The 17,493-nt window shown below is 35.7% G+C and overlaps 3 protein-coding genes across 9 annotated transcripts in view; 1 reads left to right on the forward strand and 2 right to left on the reverse strand.

Annotated features, from left to right (window-relative positions):
* Positions 1-5,722: 5,722 nt before the first annotated feature.
* The window catches only part of LOC104605812 (protein FAR1-RELATED SEQUENCE 5-like), a 29,888-nt gene continuing 18,117 nt past the window's right edge, over positions 5,723-17,493 (forward strand). For 4 of the 7 annotated variants that reach the window (XR_016081274.1, XR_016081273.1, XM_010270718.3 and 1 more), the window contains exon 1: positions 11,819-11,991. The gene's annotated coding sequence lies outside the window, so the exon portion shown is untranslated. The other 3 variants (XM_088896473.1, XM_010270719.3, XM_010270715.3) reach the window with 3 other exon arrangements.
* On the reverse strand, positions 10,647-11,658 carry LOC104605813 (small ribosomal subunit protein uS13c-like). Its single transcript, XM_010270721.3, has 2 exons — positions 11,257-11,658; positions 10,647-11,163 (listed from the first exon to the last, which is right to left on the reverse strand). The coding sequence occupies exons 1-2, from the start codon at positions 11,599-11,601 to the stop codon at positions 10,996-10,998; spliced, it is 513 nt and encodes a 170-aa protein (XP_010269023.1). The 5' UTR covers positions 11,602-11,658; the 3' UTR covers positions 10,647-10,995.
* LOC148802992 (uncharacterized) lies at positions 16,108-16,815 on the reverse strand. Its single transcript, XM_088887187.1, has one exon. The coding sequence runs from the start codon at positions 16,813-16,815 to the stop codon at positions 16,108-16,110; it is 708 nt and encodes a 235-aa protein (XP_088743313.1).

Below are 17,493 nucleotides of genomic sequence, written 5' to 3' on the forward strand. Positions count from 1 at the left end.
TGGCTATAGGAATACTTGTATGGCCGGACATAGATAGGATTGGTTCCTTCAATGAGAGGTATATAATGATCCTGATCCTTGGGTGGAGGCAAACTTTTGTGTTCCTCAAGCATATCAAAAAATTCTTCTAATAGCCTCACAACTTTCAATTCAATCTCCTTTAAACCTGAAGAGGTTTTTATCATCTGATTGCAAAACAAATAGTTGACCTTCCTTATTGGCTAGAAGGTTTAATTCCTTTTAATTGTTGGGGTCCTTCCAAACCTTGACATTAAAGACTCATTTCAGCTAAGTCCCAAGTTATAGGCACAAGAGTTCAGAGCTATTGCATTATGAGAACAACATCATTATTAGGCAAATCAAGCTAAAAGAAATTAGTTGTGATGTTGTTACCTTGGATCTAGAGGGTTACCTATAACACTTCCCAACTCCAAGAAGTCGTTCGCCGCTAGCAACCTTGACTATGAATTGAGTGTCAAAAGTGGTGGATAGCTTGCACTTGTTACCAAGTAGTTATGAGTGAATCTCCCATTAATAAGGATTAATTTGTCCTACACAAATCCTTGAACCTTCATAATTTGCAATGATGGTCCCCTAACTAGGGCATGAATGGAAATATATGGGGAGAGTTCTTTACATTCTACATTATCTTTTAGTAATGTCTTTTCCATCTCCTTTGTTGAATCATGGACAATCCATAATAGTTTCTAACTCTTACACTTGTGCTAATGGATGTAAAGCTCATCATAATTGTAGTAAAGGCCCTTAGCCTTGCGTTCTCTTGCCTTGATAGGTGATAGTCTCTTGACTTCTGGGAAGGGCCTAGTGGTTGCAACTGGTCTAGAAGGTGGCATGGGTGGAATTGATGGTATCTATTGCATGGGTTTAAACAGGTTCACCCTTTGTTTCACCACAATCTCCTCTTGTTTGAGCAAGGCCGAATGCAAGCCTTTATCCATAATCCTGGGCTCCAACATTTCCATGCCCACTCTGATTTTGATTCATGCAATGAAGCACTCAACCAATTACTCCTTAGGGAGTCCCTTAACTCATCTCAAGAGCCTTTGAAACTCCTAGTAAATGGTAACAAAACTTGTCTGGGTGAGATGTTGAAATGACAAGATCTTTATAGTTCATTAAAGCAAGCATTGAGGGCCACAACATATTGCCACCAAGTCGTGCGAGGGTGATAAGCACAAAGCCATTGGTACCATTCAATGTTATTGCTTTCAAATCGAAGGCTTAAAACAGTCACCCATTATTCTTTGGGCATTCCATGCAATGTAAAATACCATCGGAGAAGAAGGATCTACTTGTTGAGTTGTAAGCTGTTGAGTCTTGGAAGGTCTAGTTTGAAATGCCTCCAACTACCTCTTGTCTAAGAGCCATAAGCTTTGTATCCGATGGCCAACATTGCTCTTAGAGGTTGGGTGGTTCTTCTAGTTCCTTGCCTTGGCTAGGATGGGAATTAATAGTGATACCCAACTGGGGAGGGGGTAGGGATGGGGAGTAAATTCAACACCCACCTTGATCTCAATTATATATATATATATATACTGTGTTTATATATGTATGTATGCAAATATATATTAAATATATAATATTATTTATATTTAAAAAATTTCTTTATTTAAAGTATATAGATCATGTTATTAACCTTAGTTTTTCATTGTGCCTAATGATTTAGAATAATATAATAATTTAAAAGGATCTATTTATGCTCTTTTATCATTAAATAAAACAACATTCTATATTTTAGCATTGTTAGATAGTATATATTCTTAACTCCAATCAGAATGATGTACATAAACCTTTATTTGTAAATGAATAAAGTACAATATTGTTTCATGTTAATATTGATATGTTTTTGTATATCTACCCCTTAAATTGAACACTTATGATACTCGTGTTAGTTTAGAATGTTCTCAGTTGTTGGATAGATTTGGGGAATTTATCTTGTCAAAGAAGTTGGAGCAGCTTGGTTCAGCCCGAAGTACACAGAATTTGTATTTGGATGACACAATAAACTCAGACCATTTTCTAGTTATGCCTTGGACCTTGGAGATTAATGGGCAAAACTGGCAAGTTATACATAACTCTGAATTTGATTATGGTACTACACTAGGTATTGGATTGGGTTGTCTTTGATATGCCAATCAGTGAGATACATCAAGGGTTAAAACCTGGGTATGTTGGGGCAATATGAGTAGGTGATCATAGTGATAGAATTGACCCATTTGTTAGAAAATTGAATGATATGGTTTACACTCTCTCTGATGGAAACCTAAACTATGAATAGTGAATTTCAATTGTGTTTGGAATATGATTTTGAAAAATGTATTTATGATATATATATATATATATATATATATATATATCAATGTTTTATGAAAAATGCTATAATTCCTGGGATCCATCTGAATAGAGAGTGTGACATTACACCTTATAACCAGGGGAAAGGTCATTCCCTATTGGACAATGTTTGATCATTACGGGCTGATGGGTTAAGTGTAAGAGACCATTACATGGCTGATTACCTGATAGACTTTATCTTACTTAAATCCATTATCTTTGGGTCTTCATAGGATGATTGAATTCAAGGATCGTTTAGGTATAAATGTTGGGCCCATATTGAGTCCATAGTGATGAGCTCAAGGGTTCACTACGTTTAGCAATGAGTTCAGCCAAGCCTTTTTGGGCCAAATCCATGTGGACTTATGTGAGGTCATTGTGAGGTCCCACGCCATGCAAATCGGTCATAAGTTGGTTATGCAACATCTTGTGTTGTGATCCTTTAAAGTAAATGGGCTGAAGGCCCATACTAATAAGATTAAGTTAGCTGTCACAACTCTGGGTCAAATCTGGGTTTGGAAATGGGTCCAGAGCACCCATCATCTTAAGAGGATAAGGCTTATCTCTTAATAGAGTCCAGATCCAAATTAGATTTGGATAATCTCCTAATTTGATTAGGAGAGTGCTCCATAGGGAGATAAAAGAAGAAGAGAGCGAATCAAACTAGAATACCACTCTCTTTTGTTCTCTCTTCTTTTCTTTTGCCTTCCAAGAAATCCTATCACGACTTAGGCTTTCAAGAACTAATTTAGATCAGTTTTCTTCTTTGTTTTTGCAAGAAAAACTCCGAATAAAATCAGGTTCACTTACCTCATTCAATTCAAGCATGTTGAATCACAATTTTGCTGAAAACTATGTTGTTGAACCAGCTTCACCTACACACTGCGCCATCTTTAGTGGAGGCTGGTTTTAGGACTGATTTGGGCGTGAACTTCCACCTTGGGATCTGCATTTGTAGTATCCGTATCAGGTATACATATCCCTCTTGATTTGGTTTCAAATCCAGTCCGGTTCAGTGCAAGATCAATCAGGAAAATTCAATTTTCAAATTCACCAAAAAATCAGTTCCCGTAAGGGTTAACAAAATTTTGAAATTTCGCCCAACCATCTAGCATGGTTCGGCCATCCATATGATGGGTTTTAAATCCTTCCAACAAGAATATTTCAAATTGTTTCTAACATGTCTTTAATTTTTACAATATTTTCATATAATGTTTCTAACATTTTGAACATGTTTTCCATATTTCAATGATTGATATTTCCACCAACACTTATATTTTAAAACTTGGCAGTGATTTCTATTTAAAAGAAATCAACAAATTAATAGTATTTTGTAAATGTACATAGATTAGAAACATGATTGAGGGTAGTTGTGTCATTTTTCCCAAAAACTATATCTAGTTTGAAATTCGAAAAGGAAGGAGGCTTAAAACCACTTTCATATTTTGAAATAGTTTCTAGGAAAAAGCTTTGAAACCTATTAGAGGCAAGGTTTAAATTATTGATATGATACTCTTAATATAGGGCATATTCAAGGTTTTATAAACAACCCAAAAATGGAACCACTTTGACCACTGGTTTTCGGGTCAGTGGTTCGACCGTATGGGTCGAAGGGTTCAAGAAGTTTGATATATTTAACCTTAGATTGGAATATTATGGTAAAAATAAGAGGTAGGTGGTTGTTGGATTAGAAAGGTAAGGAAAGAAAATGAAGAAAATGATAGAATAAAGGAAAAAAAAGGAAATAAAGGATGGAAGAAGGGGGATGGTGGCAGCGGTAATAATAGTGGTGATAGACAATAGCAACAACGTTTATCTCCTAACCCTTTTTGATATCTCTCTCTCTCTCTATAATCTTAGTGATCTCAGATATGAGATCTCGTCTCAACCTCTCCCCCATTTGTCCATCACTTTTTTTTTCTCTATTAATGCTCCCTTAAAAGAACTAAATATTTTTTATTAAATCACAAACGCTGCTTGGGTTGAACAGTTTAGTAGTTCAACCACACGGGTTAACGGTTCTTTGACTAATTCAACATTTTTTTTTTCAAAAAAAGTGGTCCTATTCGAATCTGGCTTGGAGATATGACCGATTCTAGGATCAAACGGTTCAACCATCCGATTTGGTCTGATTTTCAAAACAATGGGCATATTGTATCCATATACATGGCCATAGATATGTGTTATGCCAAGATTGAGTATGTATCCCATGAGTCGTGCATATCAACATGATACACCTCTATATCAGGTCGTATTGCGTAATATCAATGGATACAATGAAACGTAATGATGCCTAGTTTGACAAAATTGTATATTGATTGCTTCTGGATTGTTCTTGAACTTTAATAAAATTGAAAATTATAATTATAAAAACTAAAATAGAATCATAATTATAAAAACTGATTTATAATTTAAGATTTATTTTTTCACAAAAATTTAATAAGAACTAAAAGTTTATAAAAATAATTTATTTTATCTACCTTAAGTATTTATATGTTTTATTTTACATATAAATTATATGTTAAAAATGAAAGAATATTTATTATTTAAAAAAATTAGTGTTATTATTTATAGGAAAATACTAAATAAATAAATTTTCCAAACAAAATTAATAAGAATTAAAAATTATAATTATAAAAACTCAAATAAATGATTTACGATGTAAATTTTTCCAAAATTTTAATAATTTATATGTTTTATTTTACAATTATATGTGAAATAAAATATTATATGTTAAAAATGAAAACATATTTATTCTTTGAAAAAGAAATTTATTGTTTATATAAAAAATAATAAATAATTTTTTTTTTCTAAAATTTAATAAAAATTGAAAGTTATAAGTGATAATTATTATATGATGTGTACATATTTTAAAGTCTCAATATTGTTGATTGCAATGTTTTTCTTCATATATAACCTATTAAAATGCCCATTTCTCATGTGTTTATACCTTATTCATAGATTATTCAACTTTAGATATAGTGTTATTAATGTATTTATATGATTTGTATGCATTTCTTGGCATATCCATTCATTTTGATGTCTTTAGTTTGTATCTGTGTGTTTCCAAAGTGTAAAGTGTTTATATCTTATTGTTTTAAAAGGTGTGCCTTGGCAGAGAGATGAGGCGGTTTTCAAGCTAGGCACCTCACCCGGGCTAAGGCGCATGGGCATTAGAAAGGTGTGCACCTTAGGCGAGGTGGCAAGCGGTCTAGGCGACCGCCTTAATGATGTTTTTAAAGGTCTTCGAAAAAATCTATTTTATTTGTTTAATGGACCATAATTATGATATATTATGTTATATACTAATACTATTATACTATACCATATATTAAATAAATGAATAAAATATCAAAATTAACTTAAATAAGAAAATGTAAGAAAAAAGGAAACTGAATTGATAGAGGAGTCCTTACAAAAAAAAAAAAAAGATTGAGAATGAAGAGGAGTTCATGGTTTCCTCGAATTCTAAATTCTTGTTCATTCAAGACTGAACTGAATAGAGGTAAGCATATCTTCTTCTTCTTTCTTTCTTTCTTTCTTTCTTTCTACGGTTGAGAATGGTTGCATTTATCCACTATTTTGACACTAAAATAGGGGCTTCTTCTTCTTCTTCTTTCTACACAAATTTTTACACAAAAATAGGGGCTCCACCCCATCTTTTCCTTTGGTTTTTTCTCCTTAAAACGAGGGCTCCACCCCTTTCTCTCATTATTTTCAACGTTAAAACAAGGGCTCCACCCCATTCTTCTTCTTCATTCCTTTTTTTTCCATAGTTTTTTAGACCAAAAACAGGGGCTTTTCTCCAACAAATGTGTGTGCTTTTACCTTTCTTCTTCTTATTCTTCTTCTTCTTTTCTTTCTATACAGATATTTACACAAAAACAGGGGCTCCACCCCATTTTTCCTTTGATGTTTTCTCATTAAAAGAAGGGCTCCACCTCTTTTTCTCATTAGTTTTAATGTTAAAACAGGGGCTCCACCGCATTCTTCTTCTTCTTCATTGTTTTTTCTCACGAATTTTTACACAAAAAAACAAGGGATCCACCCCATTATTTCCACTATTTTTTACATTAAAACAGGGCTTGTATCGATTTTGATTTGATTTTTTGCATATATTTTTTGTGTATATTTTCACATTTTCTACCTTTAAAACAGGGGTTGTACATGTTTTGTATCTATTTTTGGTGCAAAAGTTGGGGCTTCACCCATTATTCTTCCTTGTGGATTTGCATTCGGTGCTTGAATTTGCAAATTCTTTGTAAACAGTAGAATATTTATTTATTTTTGTTATTATCAAGTAGAATTTATAAATTATTTGTAAATAGTAGAATAGTATATTTTATTTTGAAGTCTAAGGTTTGAGCCTATTTAAATTTGATTATTGATAGTTGCAAATTGCAAGTTTCAACCAATACCAATTGTATATTTTTATTTTTTATTTAGAATTTTAGATTGATAACTAATTTATTTTTTATTTTCTTATAAACCTTGCCTTTCAAACTTTAAAGAGTTACATTACATTAGGTTTCTTGGCTGTTGCCAACCAACTAGAGTAAAGAGATGGGAAACAAGTCGGACTATACTCAAGAAAGCAATAGAAAAGACATGGGTTAGAAATATTGTTATTTGCAAGATCTAAAGAACACAAATTCTATCACTTGCAAAGTGACAAATGGAGGGACCTTTAGAACAAAAGAGCATTTAATTGGTGGAAAAAGAAATGTAAAAGTTTGTACTAAATGTCCAAAAGAGGTGAAAGAAGAGATATTAGCGTACATGCAAAAAAGATAATGAAAGAGGACATGGTTAGAGGTCAAGAGGATAGAATTCCAGAGTTTGATGATTTTGAAAATATAATTGAAGATGAAGATGAGATGGGGGACAAGGTGGAAGTGCTTGGTGGTAATCGCATTCCTAATGTTTGTTGAAATGTAAATTCTGCTTTACGTTCAAGAAGAAATTCTAAATAACCCCCTAGAAAGGCAAAAGAGGCCTTTGGATTAATTCTTTCCTACTGCAAGACCAAAAGAAATTGTAAATTTGAGAAGAAAATAAAAAAATGAAGCAAACCACTATTTGTTATGTACATAATAAAGAAGGGAGAGAGCAAGTATGCATATGCATTACTAGATGGTTTTATCAAGTTGGTAATTTTTTGAATACTGTATACTTGAAAGTTTTGAATCAATGGTAGAGGCAATAGAGCAATTTGGTCTGTGATTAAAAATCCGAAGTTACTGTAAGTTGCAAGTTCCTTTCTTGGAGAAGGAGGTTGATTGTACAAAACAATTGCTTCAACACCATAAGGAGTCTTGAGAAAAGTGGAACTGCTCTCTTATGTCTGATGGGTGGATGGATAGAAAGGATAGGACTTTTGTGAAAACAAACCTTCCATGGGTTATCTTTATGAGGCTATGGAAAGGGCAAAGGAGGCCATTAACAAAACATTTGGTGGAAAGAAGGAAAAATATGAAGACATTTTTGAAATTATTGATAAGAGGTGGGAATGCCAACTTCACCAACCATTGCATGCAACATATTACTTTTTGAACCCACACTTTTATTATGATGATCAAAAGAGAAATGAGTCTGATGAAGAGGCTATGATTGGGAAAATAATTGAAATATTTGAAAATGACAAGATCAAGAGAAGTGTAATTACTGATGAATTATCCAAGTACAAGAATGCATAAGACATTTTTGGTTTTGATATGACTATCTCCCAAAGGAAGATTAAAGCACCAGGTAAATAATAACATTGATTTAATATAATATTTTATATTCTTAATATATTTATTTTGCCTAATCACTAATTCAATTATTTTTTATACTTTTTACTAATTGGTAGACCACATTTGATGCTTTTACCCCAAATCTACAAAAAATTGCAGTGAAAGTTTTAAGTTTAACATGTAGTGCATCCAGATGTGAGTGCTTGGTATTTGTTAAGTTCAACTAGATGCTTAAAGAAAGTTTTGACTCATGTAACACCAATGCCCCATTTCATTAAAAGATATAGATGAGAATAGTGAATGATTAATGGGGGAGATATGGCGTGACGAGGATGGTGTAGAAAATGATTTGGTGTTTAATGATGATACATTAACATGGGGAGATGTTGCTTATGCTTCTGGAATTGAAGATCCAAGAAGGTAGGTAAGATCTAGAGCTTCAACTTCAAAGAACAACAAAAGCTAGTGGCAAAAGACCAAGACAACTTCAATTGGAAGATGAAGAAGAGGAAGAAGTTAATGTTGATGAAGAAATGGAAGAGGATTTTGATGACTACAAGTTAGATGACAATGAAGATGAAGTTGAACTTCCAAATAAAGATGAAGAAGATGCTAATTGATTCTTGAAGAATGGTTGAAACCTTAGACCTTTTTTTTGTAGAAAATTGTCTATGACTCTTCCTCTTGAGAACTTAAATGTTCTTATTTCACATTTTTGTTGTTATTTCATTTATAGGCTTTTTGTTAATTGTTTAATTTAATTTGAAGTTTAATTATATATTTTTCAATTACATTCTTCAATTTTCTAATTTTTCAAAAAAAATGTATGCTTTGTTTTAGAAAGGCGTGCACCTCGTGTTGTTATTTCATTTCCTCTTGAGAACTTAAATGTTCTTATTTCACATTTTTGTTGTTATTTCATTTATAGGCTTTTTGTTAATTGTTTAATTTAATTTGAAGTTTAATTATATATTTTTCAATTACATTCTTCAATTTTCTAATTTTTCAAAAAAATGTATGCTTTGTTTTAGAAAGGCGTGCACCTCGTGTTGCGCCCTTTTGCACTTTAAGTTGTTTGATGCAATACTTGATACCGATACTTTGATCCTTGATTAGAGGATAATATCATTGACTATGCTCAAATTGCACCCTAAGCACTCTAGTAGATGAGATGAAATAGGATATACTTAGATCCAAATTTGATTTGTTAATATTAGATATGAATGGAATCTTATTCATTGGGCTTATAACAGGTTGGGACTGGATTTGGATATTAAACCATCAATCAATTAACTAAAAATAATCAGAACATTATATATTAGTTAATAAAATAAACCAAAAATGAGTACCATACTAGTTTCTTTACGACATTGGTTCAACATCAACATACATCCATTGAAAGGACAAAACATATGCAAAGAACTTAACAAAAGCATATCACAATATCAAAATGCAAAGATATAGAAGCATAAAGATGGGTAAATAACCAAAATTTTAACATTATTTCTAACTTACGACAAACAGGAAATTGTTAGAAGAAGAAGTTACTATATAAACACGCAAAATTAGTAAAGAAAAAGAAGAAAATGTGTTGATTGGACAACATTTTATGTTCTTCTTTACATATTGGTTCAGGTTTTGAAGTCTTTGAGGGTTCAATACAACATTTAGCAATGTTTGTGTTGATTAAGCCCTAAAAAATAAGAAAATAATAAAAATAAATTAGTATATGAACACACAAAATGAATATTTTAGTTTAAAAGTGTCTATTTTATAATTATAATCTAAAAAAATTAAGAATATAAAAGTTTTTTATAACACGCTATAGAAAACTGCTTGGCGATTAGGTGAGGCAAGCCTCCAAGGGCGCCTTGTTGCCTAGGCGCTTGCCTAGGTATCGCCTTGACAACTATGGCTGAAAAGGGAAAAATGTCCCATATGCCCATATTGAAAGAAAAGAGTAGTATTTCACACCATTCATTGCATATATTCGTTCATCCATAGCAGTGGTGCAAACAAAGATAAGAAGATAGTTGATAGTTGGGTAAACAGAAAACATCTATCAAGAAGACAATGACATGAGAAGAAAGGTACCTCACTAAAATAAGAATGGGAGTTTTCAAAATGAGGGTTGATTGGACATTGGACCTCTAAACCAAATACAATGCTTAGAACTAAGTGAGAGGCTTGACAACACAATGGATGAGAATGAAGAAATTGATCATCTCTCAGCTACTGCCTAAAGAATGCCATCTCATAGCAAGAAGTGGGTTGAGAGCACCAGGAGGCATGAAGCCACAGAAGGAAGAAAAACAGGAATATGCAGCAATGACAAGTAGGTTCAGATGTAATAACAGGATAATTCACCATTGTGGTTTCAAAAGAGAGAGAATATGTTGATGAGCAGACTAAAGTATAGAAATGGTTAATTAAAGAGACTTAGACCACTCTCTGACAAACTTCAAACATAGATATGTACTATGCTGTATAAACTATTTTCGGTTTATACCTAATAAAAAACAGCAACAAGAACAACATGCTTCAAGCACTACCGACTACTCAGATCTCAACTTCAAAATTCACATTCACTATAGTTGTAGAAACAAACACATACACACAATGGAAAATTACTAAGAAGTTCATAGTTCACATTCACTAGTTATAGAAACAGACACATACACCATGGAGTGATCCAGAAGGAAAAAAAAAGTTAACAGAACCCAGATAGAAGTGACCCAGAAGAAAAGGTTACTGAACCCGGATATGAAGATCGAAAGGGAATATCACTTGTCACAATTACAAAACCCTCTGAAAACACTATTCGTAGAGACTATAACCGTACCAAGTGATCCAATCTCCCAACAATCTCATTCGAATAAAGGGATTCATGAAAACAGTTGTCGAATTGTTAACGAGTGGCCTTCTTCTTTCCCGCAACAGGAACCCTCTTACCCTTCAACGTCCGACAGTTGTTCCTCGTGTGCTGCCCTCTGCAAGGCAACCCTTTCTGATGCCGGGTTCCTCTGTAGCACTGAATCTCAATCAATCTCCTAATATTGAGCGCGTTGAAAGCTCTCTGAGACTCAAATAGCAGAATCCTTCACTAAACAGCAGAAAGAATCGAAACCCACGAGACGAAACAGAGAAAGAAAGAGGGAGAGAGGATTACCAGTTCACCTTCGATCATGTATTTCTTCTCTTTCCTACCCTTCACGGTTACTTCGTTGGAGAGTTCTTCACGAAGGGTGGTGAGTTCCTCTTCGGTCAAGTCCTTGGTGACCTTGTTCTCCAGGCCAACCTCCCAGAGTATCTGGCGAGCTCGAGTTCGGCCGATGCCGTAGATATGCTGCAGAGAGTACTCGATCCGCTTGTTGTCTGGGATTTCAACGCCCCCAACACGAGCGCATTGGATGCTCAGAGTGTTGGAGGGTGAAGGAGAAGATGGGTCCCCTCCTTTACGAAGCACCGATGATGAAGGTGCGAGAGGTTTCGCCATGGCCAGAGCTTGAGCCATTCCTTCTCCCAATCTCCCTCTGTGTCTTGTTCTCCTCCGCGCCTACTGCTGCCATGGCAGTTTAAATCGTTGGGGACGTGGGGAGCTTCACCTTTGCTACGACCACAGACCTAGACTACGCTATGGTTGACCAATAGAAACAGGCCACGTCTCCCATTCAACGCTTTTTTCCGCGGACTTGAAAAAAACTTAAATTTACACTAGAAAAAGCTTAACGGGTACAGAACGGAAGGGGGCTGAAAGCCTGAAAGAACCGTGAGGAACTGAACAAGAAGAACGATTTGGGAGAGCTGAACAGGAGCGAGGGTTTGAAATTTGAACTCTACTGGTTCAAATCGATTTAGCAGAGAAAAGGGAGAAATTCGCCTCCTTTTCCGAATTGCACTGGGCGTAAGAAAATCGCTTTTTTTTTCTTTTTCTTTTTCTTTTTCTATCTTTTTGGTAATGATTTAGGCGAAGTAGCGAGCTCCTCTGTGTGTGTGTCTCCGCATGTTAGAGAAGATTTTCGTTTTGTTTCTGTTGGGTGGAGAAGAGGCTGGACGAGGCTTGTCGACTTTCCAATCGCAGGTTTTTACTCTGGGCTGTGTGTGTCGTCTTATCTGTCTGTTTTTACTCTGGGTTGGATTAGTGGCTTTGGTCTGAGTGGTTGACTTTTTCTTTTTTAGTTGAGAAATTAGTGACTAGCTCTAGTTCAATGAGAGGAGTAGTAATGGTTGCTAAGGTTGATACAACATACTTTTGGAGAATTCATTATGACTAAGTGAAGGCAAACAATCCCATTGTTGATCAATAAGCTTTCTGGATGAGAACAATTATGATGACAGTGGATGTAATCCAGGTTTGTTGCTTTGGGGTTGAGTTCTCTCACTTCTGCGTTTGAACAATGTGGTTTCTTTTTGTTGGTTATGTTTGCCTGACTGATGAGCCAGGCGGTGTTTGCCTTCTGCTTGCTTAAATAGTATAATCTGGACCAGGAGTTGACATGGCGCATGTTTGAATTTGTTGAATCAAAATGGTGGGAAGTATTATCATGAAAAAATTTTTCTACTTTGTAGTAAAGCTGTTTAGGATCCTTGTTATTTTTTGTGGTGGCATTCAAATGCTTTGACTACCAGAATGCATTGTATGCATTCAGATGGTGATTACTGATTTTTGGTATCTATTAGTTGAAGTACTAGCTCTGTGAATGAGATGAAATAAATGGCACTTCCATTGACTCCGTGGTTCAATTCATGGTTTTCCTTTAATTCCTTTGAAGTTTGAACCGGTGTTACATTGACAATTTTTCAGCTTGTTAATCTCCTTTATGATGTTCCTAAATTTCCATGGGATCTGCTCCTCATCCTTATGCCATCTCGCTACCACTTTTGTGTCCCCCTTGACTACAAGATTTCTGTAGTTTAGTGCTTTAGCTAATCTTAGACCTTATAAATGTAGTGTTTATGATTTTCTCTGATATATTTTGGGTGAATTTAAATGTTGTCTAAGTTCTTGAAGGTTTGATACTTAATTTCTGTTCAAAGGGAAAAAGAAGGAAGGAACACATCAGCACAAATACATACTACATTCAAATCAACTAAGCATATAATCCATTTCTCAACTATTTGGGTTCAGCTATACGAGTCATGCTTTTCTCTGTTATGAGCCATATAAATTGTTAACTGAGTGACTATTACAAATCTTGTGGAAATTTCAAAGGCTCAAGAGGTTTAAGGCAAGTGGATCCTCTGTCCCCTTTCCTCTTCAATATAATTATGGAAGCTCTAAGTAAGCTCACTTGTGGGCATCAACTGGAGGCCTTATTCAAGGGTTTAAAGTTGGGGTGGGAAGAGATCAAATCCTCTTGCTCCAGTTTGCTGATCACTTGATTTCTCTAGGCTTTGTTCTAAGATGCTTTGAAGCTGTCTCAGGCCTCAAGATCAACCTCTCCAAGTGTGAGTTAATGAAAACTGAAGAAGGATTCCTCGATCCCATTTTGGTTAACATTCTAGGCTGCAAGTTAGGGAAGCTGCCCTCCACTTATCTTGGCCTACCTCTGGGTGCTAGGTGCAGTTCTAAGAGGACCTGGGATCCTGTTATTGAAAGATTTGAGAAGAAATTGCCCCTGTGGAAATCTAAATACCTGTCAAAAGGAGGTAAGCTCACCTTGATCCGGAGTGTCCTGTCTTCACTCCCTATTTATTATCTGTCTTTATTCCAAAGTCCTATAAGTGTTGCAAGGATATAGAGAAGAAAATGAGGGCCTTTTTATGGGCTGGATGGAGGAATAATTTTAAATTCAATTTGGTGAACTGGAAATCTGTGTGCCAGCCTAGAAAATTTGGAGGCCTTGGTATCAGAAACATTAGATTGGTTAATAAGGCTCTTTTGGGTAAATGGTGTTGGAGAAGAGAAGAGAAGAGAAGAGAAGAGAAGAAGAGAGCAATGTGTCGAGAGGTGTGTGTTGTTCACTGTTCAAAGTTTAGTTTATAATTTGAAAAATAATAATTACAAGAAGGCCTCTATCTAGGTGCCCAAATATTGAGAGAATATAAGAAAGGAGAAAAAGACCAAAAACACCCCTGTTTAACCATTCTCAACACTCCCCCTCAAACTGAGCATATATGCTAATCATGCCCAGCTTGGCAAGGTTCTTAGCAAACTTTGGATGGTGAACACCTTTAGTGAGGCAATCAGCTAGTTAGTCTTCTGACCTTACAAAAGGAAGGCAAATCTCTCTGCTAGCAATTTTTTCTCTAATAAAGTGTCTACCAACCTCAATATGCTTTGTACGATCATGTTGGACAAGATTGTGAGCAATATTTATGGCTACTTGATTGTCATAATATAGTCTCATTGGAACATCTGCTTGGATGCCCATCTTAGTCAATAAAGTCTTCAACCAGAGTAGTTTAGACACTCCATGATCCATTGCCTTGTACTCTGCGTCAACACTAGAACGAGCAACCGCATATTGTTTCTTACTTCTCTAGGAAAACACATTGCCTCCAACTGAGGCACAATAACCGGATGTAGATCTTCTATCATCAATGGACCATGCCTAATCAACATCTATGTAAGCCTTAATCTTTAGATGGTTGTGGTTAGAATTCAACATCTCTTTGACAGGGCATCCTTTCAGGTAGGCTAAAATTCTGTTAACTGCCTGCATATGAGATGTCCCAGGTTCATGCATATATTGGCTAACCACTCCAACAACATAGGAAATGTCAGGTTTAGTCAAACAAAGATACAAAAGGCGTCCCACCAATCTCTGATATACCCCCCTGTCTGGAAGAACTTCTCCTTCAGTAGAGTTTAACTTGTGGTTGGGACCAATTGGAGTTTCTACAGGATTACACCCTAATTTTCCAACCTCATGAAGCAAATCAAGTACATATTTTCTTCGTGACAGAAAAATCCCCTTCTTGGATCTTGTAGTTTCAATACCAAGAAAGTATCGGATATCACCAAGGTCCTTAATCTCAAATTCAGAAGCAAGGAATGACTTTAACTGAGAGATACCTGTGATATCATCACCTATCACAACAATGCCATCAACATATACTATCAACATTGTTACTCTACTATCAACTCTTCTAATAAATAAGGTATGGTTAGCCTGAGATTAAGAAAAACCAATCTTTAAGATGGCATTCCTAGACCTGTCAAATCATGCTCTTGGAGACTGTTTTAGCCCATACAAAGACTTCTTTAAGCGGCACACTTTTCCATCATTGTTAGGAAAACTTACCCCAGGTGGTAAGTCCATATATACTTTCTCTTGTAAGTCCCCATTAAGGAAGGCGTTCTTTACATCCATTTGATATAAATGCCACGATTAATGGGCGGCAAGAGACATGATAACACGAATAGAGTTCATTTTAGCAATTAGAGCAAAGATTTCCAGATAACCAATGCCATAAGTTTGAGTGTATCCTTTGGCTACAAGCCAAGCTTTGTATCTTTCAATTGAACCATCTGCCTTGTGCTTAATAGTATAAACCCACTTACACCCAACAAGAATCTTATCTTTAGGGCAAGGAATAACCTCCCAAGTCTGGTTCTTTATTAGGGCCTCAATTTCTTGTTTCATAGCTTCCTTCCAGTGGGGGCACTGCATTGCCTTTGTAACACTACGAGGGATGGAAACAGAAGAGATAACTGAAATATAGGCACAATAGGAAGGTGAGAGAGCATCATAAGACACATAGTTAGTGATAGGATACTTGCTACATGTCCTCTTCCCTTTTCGAATGGCAATAGGAAGATCAAGGTCAGAATCAATAATATGATTGTCAGGCGGTTCAAGATTACCTAAGTCTAGGGAATCAGATTGTGATGGGCATTCTGCGCCTGATGAAAAACTGTTGCCAGGATTGAGGTCGATACACAAGAGGAGGAGGAGAAGAAATAGAGGATTGAGCTTCTAGCACCTTTTTTAGTGTGTCTTGGCTTCTTGCAGTACTCACAAATAACATCCTCGACCTTCTCTGCAATGGGATGTTTGCTAGTATTTTGCTTGGGTCAAGATGACATAAAGGCAAAATGATCATTCATAGAGGATTGCATCATGGAGGTTCTTCGGCTTTCTTCCCCTTGTACAAGAGAGTAAGTAGTAGCAAGAGAGACAACGCCTGCACTAAGAATGTGTTGCTTGGTGAAATCAATCTCTGGGTTTAAGCCAGCCAAAAAATCAGAGACTCTATTCTCCTCTATGTACTTTTGATACTGCTCACCATCTTCAGGGTCCTTCCAAACTAGAGTTTTCAAGTGATCCATTTCTTCCCAAATAGATTGTAGAGAAGAGAAATACATAGCAACAGATCTCTCCCCCTGATGCATACTGCAAGCTTCCCTCCGAAGCTTATACACTCTAGCAGTATTGTTAACTTGGGGATAAGTAGAAACTACCCTATCCCAGATATCCTTGGCAGATGGAAGAAACATGTAATTTCGGGCAATATGAGGCTGCATTGAGCAAATCAGCCATGACATAACAAGGGAGTTGTTTTGTTCCCACCTTGCAAATTTTGGGTCTTTAGGACTCGGCTTCACTTCCCTTCTTGTGATGAATCCCAGTTTACCCCTCCTAGTAATGGTAAGTTTAGCAAACTGAGACCACTCTAAAAAATTAGTTCTATCCAGTTTAACAGTAGTTATCATACCACTGGAAATATCTGCAGTTCGTGGGAGTACGTCGGGAACCATCTGAAAATCCTTAGATGATTCCATATTCTAACAAGACACCTTTTCACCAACCAAAAATGACCCCCAACACTTTAACCGAGGTTCTAGACCCAAAAACTAGGTTACCACACGGTTAAAAACCAAAGGAAGACCCAAAAAACTAGGTTGGCGGCAAAATAGAGGGAGAAAAAATCTCCCAAAAATCACACAATGCTTAGAAAATTATGGGACCACTTCTCGTCAATCCCAAATTTAAAAACAACCTGAATGGTCTAGGTTTTACAGCAGAAAAAAAAATCATTAAACCTGCTAAACATGGCTCGACATCAGATATGGAATTTCTGCGATTTTTTCCTTGAAAAATCCACCAAAAATCATAGAAGCTTCATATAATGACAAGAATCATACCAATTTTTTTTTTAAAATCAGGACGAATCAAATTGTGTTGGTTTCATAGACTGCCGCCGATACCTGTATGGACTATTGACGGCATCCGGTGGCGGTCTGACGTCAGCAGTTCGCCTCTGGGTAGGAGATCAGCAGAGAACCAACTCCTAGATGCTTATACCCGCTCTGATACCAAGTTGTAAAAACTAGGGTTTCAAGAGAAAGAAAGAAAGAAGAGAAGAGAAGAAGGAGAGGAAGAAGAGAGCAATGTGTCGAGAGCATGGTTTAAAGTATCGATAGGATACGCTCGTATCTTATGAAAATGATATGATCTGA

The sequence above is a fragment of the Nelumbo nucifera genome, chromosome 1 (genome assembly GCF_055504915.1).
Source record: "Nelumbo nucifera cultivar China Antique chromosome 1, China Antique-T2T, whole genome shotgun sequence".
NCBI classification, from domain to species: domain Eukaryota; kingdom Viridiplantae; phylum Streptophyta; class Magnoliopsida; order Proteales; family Nelumbonaceae; genus Nelumbo; species Nelumbo nucifera.

Bases quoted from the DNA above. Each gene is read 5' to 3' on its own strand.
- LOC104605813 (XM_010270721.3), bottom strand. From the start codon at position 11,601: ATGGCTCAAGCTCTGGCCATGGCGAAACCTCTCGCACCTTCATCATCG. The intron at 11,164-11,256 runs GTAATCCTCTCT...TTTGAGTCTCAG, and splicing joins ACATGATCGAAGGTGAACTG to AGAGCTTTCAACGCGCTCAA.
- LOC148802992 (XM_088887187.1), bottom strand. From the start codon at position 16,815: ATGGAATCATCTAAGGATTTTCAGATGGTTCCCGACGTACTCCCACGA.